Source organism: Capricornis sumatraensis, chromosome 10, assembly GCF_032405125.1.
Source record: "Capricornis sumatraensis isolate serow.1 chromosome 10, serow.2, whole genome shotgun sequence".
Lineage (NCBI taxonomy): Eukaryota > Metazoa > Chordata > Mammalia > Artiodactyla > Bovidae > Capricornis > Capricornis sumatraensis.
In genome coordinates this window covers 46,206,917-46,224,619 of record NC_091078.1, presented here as the reverse complement: position 1 = coordinate 46,224,619, position 17,703 = coordinate 46,206,917, and the positions used below count along the sequence as shown (strand labels likewise).

General features: G+C 39.2%; 1 protein-coding gene across 1 annotated transcript in view; it reads right to left on the bottom strand.

The window, feature by feature from the left end:
• VOPP1 (VOPP1 WW domain binding protein) overlaps positions 1-17,703 on the bottom strand; it is a 170,291-nt gene that overhangs the window by 85,087 nt on the left and 67,501 nt on the right. The window contains exon 2 of the mRNA XM_068983090.1: positions 5,206-5,264. Within this exon, the coding sequence (XP_068839191.1) occupies positions 5,206-5,264 (59 nt within the window). The remainder of the gene's footprint in view (positions 1-5,205; positions 5,265-17,703) is intronic.

Genomic DNA, 17,703 nt, shown 5'->3' with positions numbered 1-17,703 from the left:
TTTAGAAAAGATTTATTGTCTATCCTTCTGAAACTCTTTTTAAAAATTGCAGAGAAAGACAGACAAATGGATAAGAAAGCTGTGGTACATATACACAGTGAAATGTTAGTCAGCTATTAAAAAGAATGTATTTGAATTAGTTCTAATGAGGTGGATGAAACTGGAGCCTATTATACAGAGTGAAGTAAGTCAGAAAGAAAAACACCAATCCAGTATATTAACACATATATATTGAATTTAGAAAGATGGTGTCAATGATCCTATATGCGAGATAGCAAAAGAGACACAGATGTAAAGAACAGACTTTTGGACTCTGTGGGAGAAGTGAGGGTGGGATGATTTGAGAAAATAGCATTGAAACATGTATATTATCATAAGTGAAATAGATCGTGAGTCAAGGTTTAATGCATGAGAAAGGGTGCTCAGGGCTGGTGCACTGGGATAACCCTGAGGGATGGGATGGGGAGGGAGGTCAGAAGGGGGATCAGGATGGGGAACACATGTACACCCATGGCTCAATGTATACCACTCATGTCAATGTATAGCAAAACCCACTACAATACTGTAAAGTAATTAGCCTCCAATTAAAATAAATAAATTTTAAAAAATAAAATAAAGTAAAATAAATAAAGTATTTTAAAAATAAAATAAAATAAAAAATAAAAAATTGCAGAGGAAGGAACATTTCCAAACTCATTCTGTGAGACCACCATCACCATGATACCAAGACCAGACAAAGAGAACACAAAAATATTACAGGCAAATGTTACTGATGAACATAGATTCAAAAATCCTCAACAAAATTCCAGGAAACAGAATTCAACAACACATTTAAAAGATTGTATACCCATGATCAAGTTGGGTTTATCTAAGGGATGCAAGGATTCTTCAATATACACAAATCAATCAATGGGATACACCATATTAAAAATTACGATATTAAGAAATTAAAAGATAAAAATCATAGGACAATCTCAATAGATGCAGAAAAAGCTTTTGACAAAATTCAGTACCCATGTATGACAAAAACTCCTCAGAAAATGGGCATAGAAGGAAACTACCTCAATGTAATAAAAGCCATATACAATAAACCTACAGCAAATATTTTCAAAGGTGAAAAACTGAAAGCATTTCCACTAAGATCAGGACTAAGACAACAGTGCTCACTCTCACCACTACTGTTCAACATAGTTTTGGAAGTCCTAGCCATGGCAATCATAGAAGAAAAAGAAATAAAAGGAATCCAGTCTGGAAAAGAAGTAAACTCTCACAGTTTGCAGACAACATGATACTATACATTAAAAACCCTAAACATGCCACCAAAAAATTACTAGAGCTAATCAGTGAATTTGGTAAAGCAGTAGGATAAAAAGTCAGTACACAGAAATCACTTGCATTCCTATACACTAACAATGAAAAATCAGAAAGAGAAATTAAGGAAACAATCCCATTCACCATTGCAACAATAAGAATAAAATACCTACAAATAAACCTACTTAAGGAGACAAAAGAGCTATATAAAGAAAACTCTAAGACACTAATGAAAGAAATCAGAGATGACATAGACAGATGAAAGGATATTCCATGTTCCTGTTTTGGAAGAATCAATATTGTGAAAATAACTCTACTACCAAATGCAATCTACAGGTTCAATACAATCCCTAATTTACCCTATTTAAATCCCTAAATTACCAATGGCATTTTTCATAGAACTAGATAAAAAAAATTCACAATTTGTATGGAAGCACAAAACACAAAGCAATCCTGAGAAAAAAGAATGGAGCTGGAGTAATCAACCTTCCTGATTTCAGGCTATACTATAAAGCTAAAATCATCAAGACAGTATGGTATTGGTATAAAAAAAGAAATATAGATCAATGGAACAACATACAAAGCCTAGAGATAACCCACATACCTATGGGCATCTTATCTTTGACAAAGGAAGCAAAATATACAATAGAGAAAAGACAGTCTCTTCAATAAGTGGTGCTGGGAAAACTGGACAGCAACAGGTAAAAGAATAAAATTAGAACACTTCCTAACACCATATACAAAGATAACTCAAAATGCATTACCTAAATAAAGACCAGAAACTATAAAACTCTTAGAGGAAATCATAGGCAGAACACCCTATGACATAAATCACAGAAAGATCCTCTGTAACCCATCTCCTAGAGCAATGGAAATAAAAATAAACAAATGGGAACTAATTAAACTTTAAAGATTTTGCACAGCAAAGGAAACTATAAACAAAGTGAAAACACAAACCTCAGAACAGGAGAAAATAGTAGCAAATGAAACAACTGACAAAGGATTAATTTCAAAATATACAAGTAGCTCGTGCAACTCAATATCGGAAAAACAGCCAAAGAGTGGGTGGAAGTCCCAAACAGACATTTCTCCAAAGAAGACATACAGATGGCTAATAAACACATGAAAAAATGTTCAACATCACTCATTATTAGAGAAATGAAAATCAAAACTATAATAAGATATCACCTCACACTGGTCAGAATGGCCATCACCAAAAAGTCTACAAACAAAAAATGTTCTCCAGGGAACCTCTTGCACTGTTGGTGGGAATGTAAATTGATCCAGCCACTATGGAAGATGGTGTGGAGATTCCTTAAAAAGACAGGAAAATAACCACCATATGACCTAGCACTCCCACTACCAGGCATATACCCTGAGGAAACCAAAGTTGAAGAAGACACATGTACTGCAATGTTCACTGCAGCACTATTTACAATAGCTAGAATACACAGGCAAGCAACCTTAATGTCCATCAACAGATGAACAGATAAAGAAGTTGTGGTACATATACACAATGGAGTATTACTTAGCCATAAAAAGGAATGCATCTGAGTCAGTTCTAATGAGGTGGATGAACCTAGAGTATATTATACAGAATGAAGTAAGTCAGAAAGAGAAAAATATCATATACTAATGCATATATATGGAATCTAGAAAGATGGTACTGATGAATCTATTTGCAGGGCAGCATTGGAGACACAGACATAGAGAACAGACTTACGGACACAGGGAGAGGGGAGGAGAGAGTGAGAAGTATGGAGGGAATAACATGGAAACCTATATTATCATATGTAAAATAGATAGCCAATGGGAATTTCTATATGGCCCAGAGAACTCAAACAAGGGCTCTGTATCAATGTTTCACAGAAAACAACAAAATTCTATAAAGCAATTATCCTCCAACTAAAAAAAAAAACAAATAAATGTTAAAAAATCTACAAAAAAAAAAATGCTGGAGAGGGTGTGGAGAAAAGGAAACTCTTACACTGCTGGTGGGAATATATATTGATACAGCCAGCATGGAAGACAGTATGGAGATCCTTTAAAAACCAGGAATAAAACTACTATATGACCCAACAATCCTATACCATGAGGAAACCATAACTGAAAAAGTCATACATACCCCAATATTCATTGCAACTCTATTTACAATAGCTAGGACATGGAAGATAACCTAGATGTTCGCTGACAGATGAATGGATAAAGAAGCTGTGATACATGTATACAATGGAATATTACTCAGTCATAAAAAAGACCACATTTGACTCAGCTCTAATGAAGTGGATGAACTTAGAGCCTATTACATAGAGTGAAGTAACTCCAAAAGAGAAAAACAAGTATCTAAAATTAATGCATATATATGGCATCTAGAAAGATGCTACTGATGAACCTATTTGCAGGGCAGCAATGGAGACACGGACATAAAGAACAGACTTGTAGATACGGGAGAGGGTGAAGCAGAAGGTGGGATGAATGGAGACAGTAGTATAGAAACATATACACTACCATATGTAAAATAAATAGCCAGTGGCAATTTGCTATATGATTCAGGGAACTTGAACCGGGGCTCCGTGACAGCTTAGAGGGGTGGGATGTGATGGGAAGTTGGAAGGAGGTTCAAGCGGGAGGGGACACATGTACCCCTATGGCTGATTTATGTTGACGTATGGCGGAAACCAACACAATATTGTAAAGCAATTTTTAAAAAAGCACTAAAGCTTTGCAAGGAAAATTCATTGTACTAAGAACCAAATCTTTCATCTCCCTGTTATCCCACAACCACTTTTCCTCAAGATGACAGCTCTGTAACTAGAACCCAAGCCCTTTTCTGCTGCTTTATCTTTCAAGCACATTTTGTCTTTCTGCAGCTGCAGAGTATTTCTGCCAGGACTACACCCTGTGGGGCACTAATGACTCCTGCTTTTCGATATGAAATCAAGGCAGAAAAACTGGCCCTTTACCTGTATTCCATTCCCATTCATAGCTCAGCAACTTTCTCCACATACACTAATCTCTTCAAGATTAAAGCCTGAAGAATGACAGGTAAGAAAAACACACATCTTGGCCAGTTAAGAAATTACCCTCTTTGCTATTATGTATAGTATTTCCTGCCCAATCTCCCCATATACTAGAAAATAATGCTTCTGCTATAATTATATACATTACTAACATTTTTCATGTTTAACAAAATTCAATACAAGGGTTTTTGGGGAAAAATTGCTTTGGTGCATTCCACTCGAAACTTATGGAACTTCAAAACATGATAAAAAATATTAATTGATAATCTAGACAGTTCATCTAGGTGTGTCAGTGGAGCTAGTGGCTGCCATAGTAGATATTTAAAATACAGAAAAACAAATACAGCAATGCTTTAATAAAAGCAATACTGGCAGGTGCTGAGGGCACAGGAAGAGACGTAACCTGCAGACATGCAAGGCTGACTGCACCTGCCTAGAGAGGTGCCAGGGCCAGGTGACCCTTGTGATCACTGTCATCTCTCCCTCTCTTTCTCTCACACTCACGGCAGAACTAAGTACGTTTTCCTGCCCTATTCAAGTTCAAAATTCTTTCCTGCCACCTCTGCTCCCTTTGCCTAGGAAGATTTGTATAAATAAATATAATGTTGGCCTTGTTTAGACATTCTGCCCTCACCAATCACATACAAGCTAACATGCCTCACAGAACGGAGCACTCAGAATTCTACACTGTCCTCAGAGCAGCTGGTCTGAATCCTTAGGGAGGTTGCCTGCTCATTCAGGGGCACAGGCAAGTGAAACCAGGGCTAGAGGCCTCCCAAGGCTGGGTTTGCCCCATCCCATAACCACGCCTGTGATCTATGAAAGAAATAATTCTCAGAGAAAGATGTGATCACAGATAAGTGCAAATACTTACATATAATAAGTGGGATAGAGTCCTTCAAAATACCAGCAATGTTTTTTGGCCTCTGTGCACTGGAAATATAAGGAAGAAAAGATTTGTCAGTGAAAACTCATTTGCATACTGTTGAGAAGATCTCACGCAAAAAAACAAGGTAGGATGAGTGAAAGCAGCTTAAAGTATGAGAAGCAGGCATTGGCAGGATAATGAACCAGAGGGAGATTCACCCACTACATGACTTTTTATTTCTTCAAAATTTTTGAAAGAGAAGAAAACATTTATTTCCCTATCATTTTTCTAGCTTTTCTAAGTACAAGGGGATGAATAATTCATTAAAATGCAAATTTAAAACAATCATTTTTTAAAATTCACATGGTATGATACTTCAAATATCTAAAGATGCTAGAAATAATTACACAGATTTCCCCCTAATTTTTGTTTTTGAAAAACATCTCCCAGAGTTTTAACATTTCTAGATCTTTATATTTCAGGATATAGTGACCCTCGAACAATGTGGTGGTTCAGAGCATCCACCCTCCACACAGTTGTAAATTCACGTAGAACTTATGGGTCAGCCCTCCATCACCACGGCTCCACACATCATGTAGTGTTGTTGTATTTACTATTGAAAAAAAAATCACATATAAGTGGAGCCATGCAGCTCAAACCCATATTGTTCTAGGGTCTCAGTTCAGTTCAGTTGCTCAGTCATGTCCGACTTTTTGCGACCCCAAGAATCGCAGCACGCCAGGCCTCCCTGTCCATCACCAACTCCTGGAGTTCACTCAAAAACTCACGTCCATCGGATCAGTGATGCCATCCAACCATCTCATCCTCTGTCGTCTCCTTCTCCTCCTGCCCCCAATCCCTCCGAGCGCCAGGGTCTCTTCCAATGAGTCAACTCTTCGCATGAGGTGGCCAAAGTATTGGAGTTTCAGCTTCAGCATCAGTCCTTCCAATGAACACCCAAGACTGGTCTCCTTTACGATGGAATGGTTGGATCTCCTTGCAGTCCAAGGGACTCTCAAGAGTCTTCTCCAGCACTACAGTTCAAAAGTATCAATTCTTCAGTGCTCAGCCTTCTTCATAGTCCAACTCTCACATCCATATATGACCACTGGAAAAACCATAGCCTTGACTAGATGGACTCTTGTTGGCAAAGTCATATCTCTGCTTTTTATATGCCATCTCGGTTGGTCATAACTTTCCTTCCAAGGGTCTACAGTATTCCAAAAGGCATATTCCCCAGTGGGCACCTATGCCTGCCAGACTCTGTGAGAGAGAACTGACCTGATACAATCAATGGGGGCCCTGCCCTTGTTCATTCACAGGGATGAGAAAGATGGAAGAAAGGGACAAGGAGGGACTTCTCTGTGCTTTCCAAGGAAGTTGAGGCTGAATTTTCCAGATGGCAGGGCTGAGAAGATGTGATACCACCGTAGGGGGTTCAGTATCTCAGACACCTGACAAGTGACAGGAAGCCAGTGGCACTAACTGCAAGTAAGAGCTCCAAGCAGAAATGCTCTGACCGAGTTGAGCAAGGCTTTTCTAAAATTACTCCATTCATGCCATTATTTTAAAAGAATACACAACTTCCTACCTTCATGACCCAGTTCATTGGCTCCCATATGTAAATAACACCTTCAAAATATTACAATGCAAAAGTACCAGCAGGAAAAGGCACAGTGAAAACAAAGTTTTCTTTGGGCAAGGCAGGGACCAACTGAGTTGTTCATCCCTCTTCTCTGGGGTATTTGCTGATGCCTTTCTACCTCAGTCTGCCTGATAGCTGTAGAAGGTCAGAAACATACCCCAAATCTACAGTAGAATGCCAAGGGAGAGGTGAGTATGAATGTTATGTGTTAGGCTGGCTAAATTCAGTGAGTTATGAAAAGAGCATGAAACACTAGATTTTAAAAAATATATATGCTTTAAGACACTCAGAAGCACATTCAGGCAGCCTGAAATGACCCAGCTTTATTAAGGGAAAATGAGTTTAATTTACACTAGGTTAGCTCTTGTCCAATTCAAGAAACAAAGTTCCAACAGCTAAAGAAATCAATTTATTTTGTCAAGGAAGAACAATTCCAGGTGTGTACCCTAAGTTACAATTCATTTCACTAGAGACTTCTATGATAAACTGAGAAACCAGGTCTCATTTCCAGGTGGCATTTCCAATGTCTCTTCATTCTCCATCACCACTAGAGACAGACACACTTTCTTGGAATTCGACACTCAAGTTCCACACACAGTCAAGAAATGGTGTCCCTAATGCCAGTCCTAAAACTCGGGACACCAGAGCCAAGTTCAAGCCCCTACTTATTGCTGCTCTGGTCACCCACATGGGCATCTGACTGGAGACTCAGACCCACGGGCCCAGGAGCAAGGGCCAGCAGTGCCTCAGCAGTCAAGGGCATGAGATGCTGCCCTCAGTGTCTGCTGTGGGACAGTCCTTTACCTGAAGACCTCCTATTGAAAGCAGCCACATTTTTGGACCCAAACACCACATCTCCTAACTCTTAAGGTAACAACAAAAATAGTATCATTGTTGCCTTTTAGGATTTTTTTCTTGGTGTGTCAATATGAGGAATGCCATTTTACAGATCAAACACTGGGACCCCTCATGGGTGTCTTGCTCAAAACCACATTTCTTTACAGTGTGGTTTCTCCTAGATTAATCAACATTACCCTGAAGAACTTCCTTTGCCCACCTCCCATGTCCCCAAGTTGTTGTATGACTGGAGGTCAGAATGACATTAGATCTGCTCCCAGTTCCACCATCAGCAGGTGAGGCGCTTGGGAAGGCAGATTCCCAGTTTGGGCCTCCTCTGAACTTAGCAGCAGTGTGGGTGATAGGAAGATGCACACGCATATCGAGCAGAACCCATGGGAGCATGAGCTTCAGAGCTACAGCAGGTTAAACAACAACTTGAATTGTGAGACAGCACAACTCTCAGACACTCCCACACATGGCTGTCGGGAAGGAAGAGCAATCTCTGCAAAACTATGGCTGCATTTCTCTTTCACGGATTCCCTCTCCACAAAGATGGAACACCACATGCACAAGGTTACGTACTGTGGCATTATTTCTAATAACAAAATTCTGGAAACAATGTAAATACATACTCACAGCAGGCTGATCAGAGAGAGAACAGTATGTCCATACAGTGGAGGACTAAGCAGCCAACAAGAATAAGTTTCTCAGAACCTGAATGAAATGATTTCCACAATGCAGTGCTATGAAAAAGCAATATTAAGAAGGGCACATGTAGCACACTGATTTTTACAGAAAAGGAAACTTGTACATTTGGTTAATTTTTTTTACAAAAAGAACCACAGGAAAGGTATAGTGGAAAGTAATGAGAATACTTGTCCTGTAGGGGAGGTGGCAGAGGCTGAGGCGGGAATGGGGATTCTGTGAGTATACATTTTTTGGCCATACTGCGTGGCACGCAGGATCTTAGTTCCCTGACCAGGGATCAAACTTGTGCCCCCTGTAGTAGAAGTACAAAGTCTTAACCATTGGACCATCAAGAAAGTCCCCAAGTATACTGTTTTATATAGGTTGATTTTAGAATCATGTAAACATTTTTCATATTCAAAAAACAAAGTCTGGAGAAGGAAATGGCAACCCACTCCAGTATTCTTGCCTGGAGAATCTCATGGACAGAGGAGGCTAGCAAGCTACAGTCAGTGGGGTCGCCAAAGTGGCAGGCACAACTTAGTGATTGAACAACACAACACTTAAATTGTACAATATGATGCATTTTAATATATGTGTGCACCTATAATATCACAAAATTAAGGTAATGAACATATCATTACCCACAAAAATTTTCTTATGCCCTTTAATGATCTCTTTTTGTCCTCCCTATCCAGATTCAACTAGATTTATTTTTTCATTTCATAATACATTAGTTTGAATTTTCTAGAACTTTATATAAATGTAATACAGTATGAGGTGTTTTTTTTTAACCTTCTATCAGTAAGCATAATTGTTTTGAGATTATTTACTGTTGTTGGGAATATCAATATATTATTCCTTTTTGCACTGAGTAATGTTTCCTTGTGTATGGATGTTATACAGTTGCTTATCCATCAATTATTAATGAACATTTAGGTTGTTTCCATGGGTTCCCTGGTGGCTCAGATGGTAAAGAATCTGCCTGGAATGTGGGAGATCCAGGTTCGATCCCTGGGTTGGGAAGATCCCTGGAGAAGGAAATGGCAACTCACTCCAGTATTCTTGCCTGGAGAATTCCATGGACAGAGGAGCCTGGTAGGCGACAGTCCTTGGGGTCGCAAAGAGTTGGACACAGCTCAGTGAGTAACACACTAAGTTGTTTCCAGGTTCTATCTTTTAAAAATAAAGCATATTTGAAACAAAAAGAAAAGAAAAAAGTAAAATCAAAAAGGATTTTTAAAAAATCCACTTTCCCAAGCTTGAAGAAATTCCATGAGTTCCATCATGGGGCTCCTCTTACACAGGCTCCCACTTTGTTGGGAGCAACCACACAGAGGGAGCTGGGATTAACACAAGAGACTTACAAAGACGCCCTCCCATCCTGCTGCCCAAAGATGCCAAGGTCACCCTTTTCTGCCCACTCTTGCTCGGACCATCCCTAGTCTCTTCCCAGCATTTGCTGGGGTGTCTGGTAAATCCACTGGTGCTTGTTGACTATTTTAGCAATGACCTTTCATCACTTATCACTAAATCCACTCAAATAAGATCTATTTTTTAAATAGTAACCCACTTTGTTCATTTATAAAATATTCTCTAAGAAAATGTTGCAGTTATATTTCCTGAGACAGAAGAAAAAAATCTCTGTTAAATTGAGCTAGCTACCTACCATTTAAATTCTTGAAATTTGCTAATATCCAGGCAACTTCTCTACTTTTGGATGCTGGACTTTTACCACAGCTTTTATCAACAGAGCAACAACACATATATATGGTACCTCACAAAAGTTAACACATCATTATATCATTTTACAGCTGAATAATATGAAGAACACAAGTCATGTTTCATTAATTGTAAGACAGTTTCATTCACTGTAAAACTCAGTGAGGACTGGGGAGTCCTGATCCTTTCCACTGTTGAGTCTCTCCTCCAGTAAAAGCTGGCTAACTGAACACCAGTGTTAAAGTCACCTTGCACAAGCACCTGAGAGACCTAGCGGTAAAAATGGAGATTAGGCTCTCCAGGTAGGAAGGGCAGAGGGAGATTTCTGCTGGAATCCACCCAGGAGGGAAAGCCAGGTTCTACCAAGTGAAAGTCTACCAGCAAAGCCACAGTTAGCCTACTGATTCCAGTTTCCAAGTCAGCATAAACACCAGAATTCAGGGTATTGCCAGATAGCTCAAGCGTTGCAGATGTGGTCAAAATGGGCATTTGTAAAGCGAGGGTGCTTTCCAGAATGCTCCCCAACAGTGCTGGGCTGTCAGAGGCAACCCCATAGACAGGCAGATGCCAGGATGGTGAAACGCGGGAAGAAGGCACTGTGCCAAGCTGCACTGCAACAGGGCCAGGATGAATCCACCCATAGAGGAAGGATGGATTAAAACCTAAAGAAATGTATTTCAATTCTGACAGCCACTCACCAACCACGTTGTCAGTTGGCCTGGCTCTCAGCATCCTTTCTTCTAAAGTAGGATGGATTCTCATCCCTGCTGGATGCATGAGAGAGCTTGATGAACTAATTGAGATTGAATACCTCAAAATGCCTGGCCAGACCGGGGACTGACTCCAGGAATCCCAAAGCCAGTTAGCACTCGATTTGGAAATATGCATCCTGAAGCCAGCTTTCTTAATTCTCTGGAACAAATGACTTCTAAGGCTTATTTTTACTGTGATCATTTATCATTTAAGAAAAAGCAAAATGCCCTGAAAACAAAGATTCTAAATACATAAATACATTTTGGAAAACTGTGGTATGCAGTTTTCTAAAATCTCCTTAAAAGAATAAGCCCCTTTCCAAAAAGAGTTTGAAAAGTAAACAAGGGAAAAAAAAACAAAAAACATTTCACGGTTTTATGTCTACCTCCAAAAGTAGCTCAACCCATTCTATAAAGATATTACCATGACTTCTTAAAAACTGACCATCTACTGAAACAGAAAATACATTTGTTAGGAGAGATCAGTCAGCTACTTGCTGTCCCTGACGGTGTCCTCGACAGCCAGGATGCTCCACCATGTTGTGGGTAAACAGTGGGCCTTCACTGAGCTCATGGAAGCACTAGTAGTAGAGCGATCTATTTCCTGAAGAGAGAGTGGAGAGTAGCAACATTCAATTTATAAACTATTGACAAAGTAGAACCTGCAGGAATGCAAGAAAACAGTTACTGTCAGGCACAATCCAAGTGAGAGAATCTTAAGATTTAAACTGGAAAGGCTTGTAAGTTGTCTGTACTCAGGAAAGAATCCTAGCTGTCTGTCATTCAAGGACTATGATATTATAAATGTAGTTAAGCCCTCCTAAATATTGTTATCCATAATGAGCCAAGAACAGGTCCCAAAGAACAAATCCTTGCTAATCTCAAATGATAATCCTCACATTGACATAAATTATTCTACATCTATCTCCACTGTATAGGAAGAATCATGATGCCACTGTTTGATAAAATTGAACATCTTTTCTCTGTTCCAAATTCAAAGAATCAGTACCACAAGTTCAAAGATCAGTAGAACAATACTGATCAACTTTGAGAGAACTGAAGCTACCTGTGACTTTGGACACATGGTGGTCAAGAGCAAGCTCTAAGGGATTCAAAGCACTGAGGAGTTTATCTAAATTCTACCCTCCTCCTTCTGTTCAGTGGAGGCTGCACTGGGATCTCTGAATAGCAAACTGGCAGATAAGGGCTTCATTAATAGAGCTAATTCCACCTGGAAAGTAAGTACCCTTGTTTTACTTACTGTGGTAATAACTTTAGGTGGTCTTTTATGAACCAATAAGTACACAATCTGCTGTGAGACAGTGGCGGGGTGTCCCCAAGAAAATCAGCCTGATGACTCTCTCCAATCTGTGCTGGAACCTGGTGCTTCTTTTACTTTCATCAATGTGCCTTGAGGCTGCATTCAGTTTAACCCAGTTAGCTTCAGCCCAGATAGCTAGGGCATCCACAGTCTCATGGAGGGAGCCTTCGAGACACTGGCTGGTCTTGTGCTTAGCACCATAGACAGAGGCACAGGGTACGGAGAGGCCCTGTTGAAGTTTGATAAAAAATTTACAAAGGGAATGCTTGATCTCACTGGGGCAGAGCTGCCAGAGCCAAAAAAATCCTAATAGTGCTATCTCCTGCTCCTGTGGCCACTGGCACCCCTGTGTACCTGGTGCTGCCAGGGTCCCCACAATCCAAGCAGCTGTGCCACTTCTCCACATGGTCTTCCAACTCCTGTAGATGACCGACACACAGGAGTTGAGATAAAACCACAGTTAAACCCCAGGGGCAGTGTGGCTAAGGAAGAGGATTGAAAACCTCCCCACCAGCTGTACAAGCTATAGATCAAATCCATACAATCTACGTGGACTCTGTATCTATGGAATATATAAAAAGGACAATGAGTGTTCTCACAAAAGAAAACGCCCTAGCTCTAGCAGGGGTAGACAGTGGAGGCAAAAATGCATAAGAGCAGGGCAAGATTAGAGTATGAGCTGTCCCCACGGAAGGTCTAGAGACCAGCCCAGTACTGGAGGGCCTCCTATGGATGCAGAGGTGGGCTGTGACTCACAGTGGTGAAAAGCATACTGACAGCTGAGATCCAACAAAAATTATTATTATGCTTATATTTGGATTTGTTCTGGATGCTTTCTCTTCTATTTTTTGTGTTCTTATAGTTGCTGTTTCTTTTCTGTATTATTAACTCTGTTTAATCTTCTGAGGACTTTTTTCTAAATCACACTTTTTATTTCCATTACATAATTTTACCTCTATGTTGGGTTTTTGGGTTTCTGTGGGGTATTTTCTTTTTCCTTTTAAAATTTTGCTTGCTTCTCATATTGTTCTTTTCCTGCTGTAGTTATTCTTTTATATATGTTTATATATATGCCATATATATGTTATATTTTTATATGTTTGTTTCTATATATGTTATATATATGTTTATATATTTATTAATTTACATGCAAAGTACATCATGCAAAATGCCAGGCTGGATGAAGTGCAAGCTGGAATCAAGATTGCCAGGAGAAATATCAATAACCTCAAATATGCAGATGACACCATGTGGCAGAAAGCAAAGAGAAACTAAACAGCCTCTAGATGAAGATGAAAGAGGAGAGTGAAAAAGCTGGCTTAAAACTCTACAGTCAAAAAAACTAAGATCATGTCATCTGGTCCCATTACGTCATGGCAAATAGATGGCAAAATGATGGAAACAGTGAAAGACTATTTTCCTGGGCTCCAAAATCACTGCAGATGGGGATTGCAGCCATGAAATTAAAAGACACTTGCTCCTTGGAGAAAAGCTATGACCAACCTAGCAGCATAGTAAAAAGCAGAGACAGTACTTTGCTGACGAAGACTCGTCTAGTCAAAGCTATGGTTTTTCCAGTAGTCATGTATGGATTTGAGAGTTGGACCATAAACAAAGCTGAGCGCCGAAGAATTGGTGCTCTTGAACTGTAGTGTTGGAGAAGACTCTTGAGAGTCCCTTGGACTGCAAGGAGATCCAACCAGTCCATCCTAAAGGAAATCAGTCCTGAATATTCATTGGGAGGACTGATGCTGAAGCTGAAACTCCACTACTTTGGCCACCTGATGCAAAGAACTGACTCACTGGAAAAGACCCTGATGCTGGGAAAGATTGAAGGCAGGAGGAGAAGGGGACAACAGAGGATGAGATGGTTGGATGGCATCACCAACTCGATGGACATGAGTGTGAGTAAGCTCTGGGAGCTGGTGGTGGCAGGGAAGCCTGGCATGCTGCAGTCCATGGCATTGCAAACACAACTGAGCAACTGAACTGATATATATTTATACATGCTATTTACTTGTATATATGTAAAAGAATACAGCAGGAAAAGAATAACATGTGTATATATATATTTTTCTATATAGTCCTATTTCTCTTTTGTTTTCCTCCTTTTCTCTATTTCACCATGTTAGCTAGTTTGTTTGGTTTTCTTTGCTCTATTCCCTAGTTGGTAATCTTTGGTCTTGTTTTCTGGTTTGTGTTTTAGTTACTTTTGTTTTTAATTGGTTGATATCATTCTTAGCTTTCTTTGCCTGCCAGGTCACTGTCTTGTGCTTTGTTTTCTTTGGACTATTTTGGCATTTTGTGAGTGTATGTGTGTTCCTTTGGTTTTGTTATTATTGGCTGATTGTCCATTTATCTTTTGTTTAGGGTTTTTTGTTTGTTTGTTTGTTTTTGTTTTTGTGTGTTTGTTTTAATCTTCTTTAATGCCATAACAAATGGCTTGTAGGATCTTGGTCCCCTGGCCAGAGGTCGGGTTTGAGCCTTTGGGCTGGGGAAACTGAGTCCAGGATACTAGACTGCAGAGAACTCCTGACACCAGGGAGTGTTAACTACTGAGAACTCCCATGAAGGCCTCCACATGTGTCCAAGACCTGACATCATCTAACTGCTAGCAGCACCCAGTACAGGATGCCTCACCCAAACAACAAGACAAAAACAGCTGACAGGCTTCCCACAGATACCCCAAAACATGCTTCCTCACACAGCCCTACCCACCAGAGGGAAAAAAACACAACTCTTCCCACCAGAACACAGGCACAAGTCCCTCCGAACATGAAGCCTACACAAAGCACTGAACCAAATCCAGCCACTAGGGGTAGAGACCAAAAGGAGGAACTGCGATCCTATAGCCTGGGGAAAGCAGACCCCAGATACAGTAAGTTAGAAAAAATGAAGTAAGACAGAGAAATACTCTGCAAATGAAGGAAAAAGGTAGAAACTCAGAAGGCCAAATAAACAAAGAGGAAATAGGCAAACTATCTGAAAAAGAATTCAGAGTGACAATAGTAAAGATGACACAAAACCTCAAAAATAGAATGGGGAAAATACAAATCAATTAACACACTTAACAAGGACATAGAAGAAATAAAGAACAAACACACATAAATGAACAACATAATTACTGAAATTAAATGTACTCTAGAAGGAATCAATAGCAGAGTAACTAACTGAAGCGGAACAGGTAAGTGAGCTGGAAGACAGAATGGTGGAAATAACTGCTAAAGAGCAGACTAAAGAAAAAAGAATGGAAAGGACTAAAGACAGTCTCAGAGACCTTTGGGATAATATTAAAAGCGCCAACATTCAAAATATAGGGGTCCCAGAAAAATAAGAGAAAATGAAAGAGTCTAAGAAATTTTTTGAATAGACTATAGTTGAAAACTTTCCTAATATGGGAAAAGAAATAGCCAATCAAGTGCAACAAGCACAGAGATACCAATCCAGGATAAACCCAAAGAGAAACATGCTGAGAAACGTAAATCAAACTAACAGATTAAAAAGAAAGAAAAAATATTAAAAGCAGTAACAAAAAAGTAACAAGTAACACACAAGGGAAACCCCACACAATTAACCACTGATTTTTCAGCAGAAACTCTGCAGGCTAGAAGGGAATGGCAGGACACAGTTTAAGTACTGCAAGGGAAAAATCTACATCTAAGAATACTCTATCCAGCAAGGATCTCATTCAAAATTGAGGGAGAAAACAAAAGCTTTACAGACAAGCACAAGTTAAAGAGCACTACCGAACCAGCTTTATAGCAAATGTTAAAGGGACTTCTATATGGAGGAAATACAAGAGAAGGAAGAGACCTACAAAAACAAATCCAAAACAGTTAAGAAAATGCCAATAGGAACATATATATCAATAATTACTTTAAATGTAAATGACTTAAATGATCCAAGCAAAAGACATAGACTGGTTGAATGGATACAAAAAGAAGACCCATATACATGCTGTCTACAAGAGACCAGGTTCAGACCTAGAGACACATATAGACTGAAAGTAAGAGTATGGAAAAAGATATTCCATGAAAATGGAAATCAAAAGAAAGCTGGAGTAGCAATTCTCATATAAGACAAAATAGACCTTAAAATAAAGACTATTACAAGAGATAAAGAAGGACACTATATAACGATCAATGGATTAATCCAAGAAGACATACCAATTTTAAGTATTTATGCACCCAACACAGGAGCACCTCAATACATAAAACAAATGCTAACAGACAAAAAACTCAACAGATGCAGAAAAAGCTTTTGAAAAATTCAGCACCCATGTATGATCAACTCTTCACAAAATGGACATAGATTGAAATTACCTCAACATAATAAAGGCCATATATCATACACCAGAACTGACTCATTTGAAAAGACCCTGATGCTGGGAAAGACTGAAGGTGGGAGGAGAAGGGACAACAGAGGATGAGATGGTTGGAAGGCATCATCAACTCGATGGACATGAGTGTGATTAAGGTCTGGGAGTTGGTGACGGCAGGGAAGCCTGGCATGCTGCAGTGAATGGGGTGACAAAGTGTCAGATACGACTGAGTGACTGAACTGGGGAACTGAACAATAAACCCAAAGCAAACATTATTCTCAATTTTGAAAAACTTAAAAACATTTCTTCTAAGATCAGGACTAAGACAAGGGTGCAAACTCACCACTACTATTCAACATAGTTTTGGAAGTTCTAGCCATGGCAATCAGAGAAGAAAGAAATAAAAGGAATCCACTCTGGAAAAGAAGTAAAACTCTCATGATTTGCAGACAACATGGTACTATACATTGAAAACCCTAAACATGTCACACAAAAAAATTACTAGAGCTAATCAGTGAATTTAGTAAAGTTGCAGGATATAAAATAAATATACAAAAATCACTTGCATTCCTATATGCTAACAATGAAAAATCAAAAAGAGAAATTAAAGAAACAACCCCATTTCCACTGCAACAATAAAAAATAAACCCACCTAAGGAGACAAAAGAGCTGTATATAGAAAACTGCAAGATACTAATGAAATAAATTAAAGAAAACATAAACAGATGGAGGGAGATACTATGTTCCTGGACTGGAAGACTCAGTATTGCAAAAACAGACTGTATTACCCAAAGCAATCTACCAATTAAATGCAATTCCTATCAAATGACCTATGGCATTTTTCACAGAACAAGAATAAAATATTTCACAATTCATATGGAAACCCAAAGACCCCAAATATCCAACGCAATCTTTAGAAAGAAATGAGCTGGAATGTGCCAAGAGGAACAAAGAGTCCCATACAGGGTAAACCTAAGGAGAAACACACCAAGACACATATAATCAAGCTAACAAAGAAAGTTTAAACTAAACATAAAGAAAGAATATTAAAAGCAACAAGGGAGAAGCAACAAGTAACAAACAAGGGAAACCCCATATGCTTAACAGCTGATCTTTCAGCAGAAGCTCTGCAGGCCAAAAGGGAATGGCAGGATATTTTTAAAGTACTGAAAGGGAAAAGTCTATAACCAAGATTACTGTACCAGGCAAGGACCTC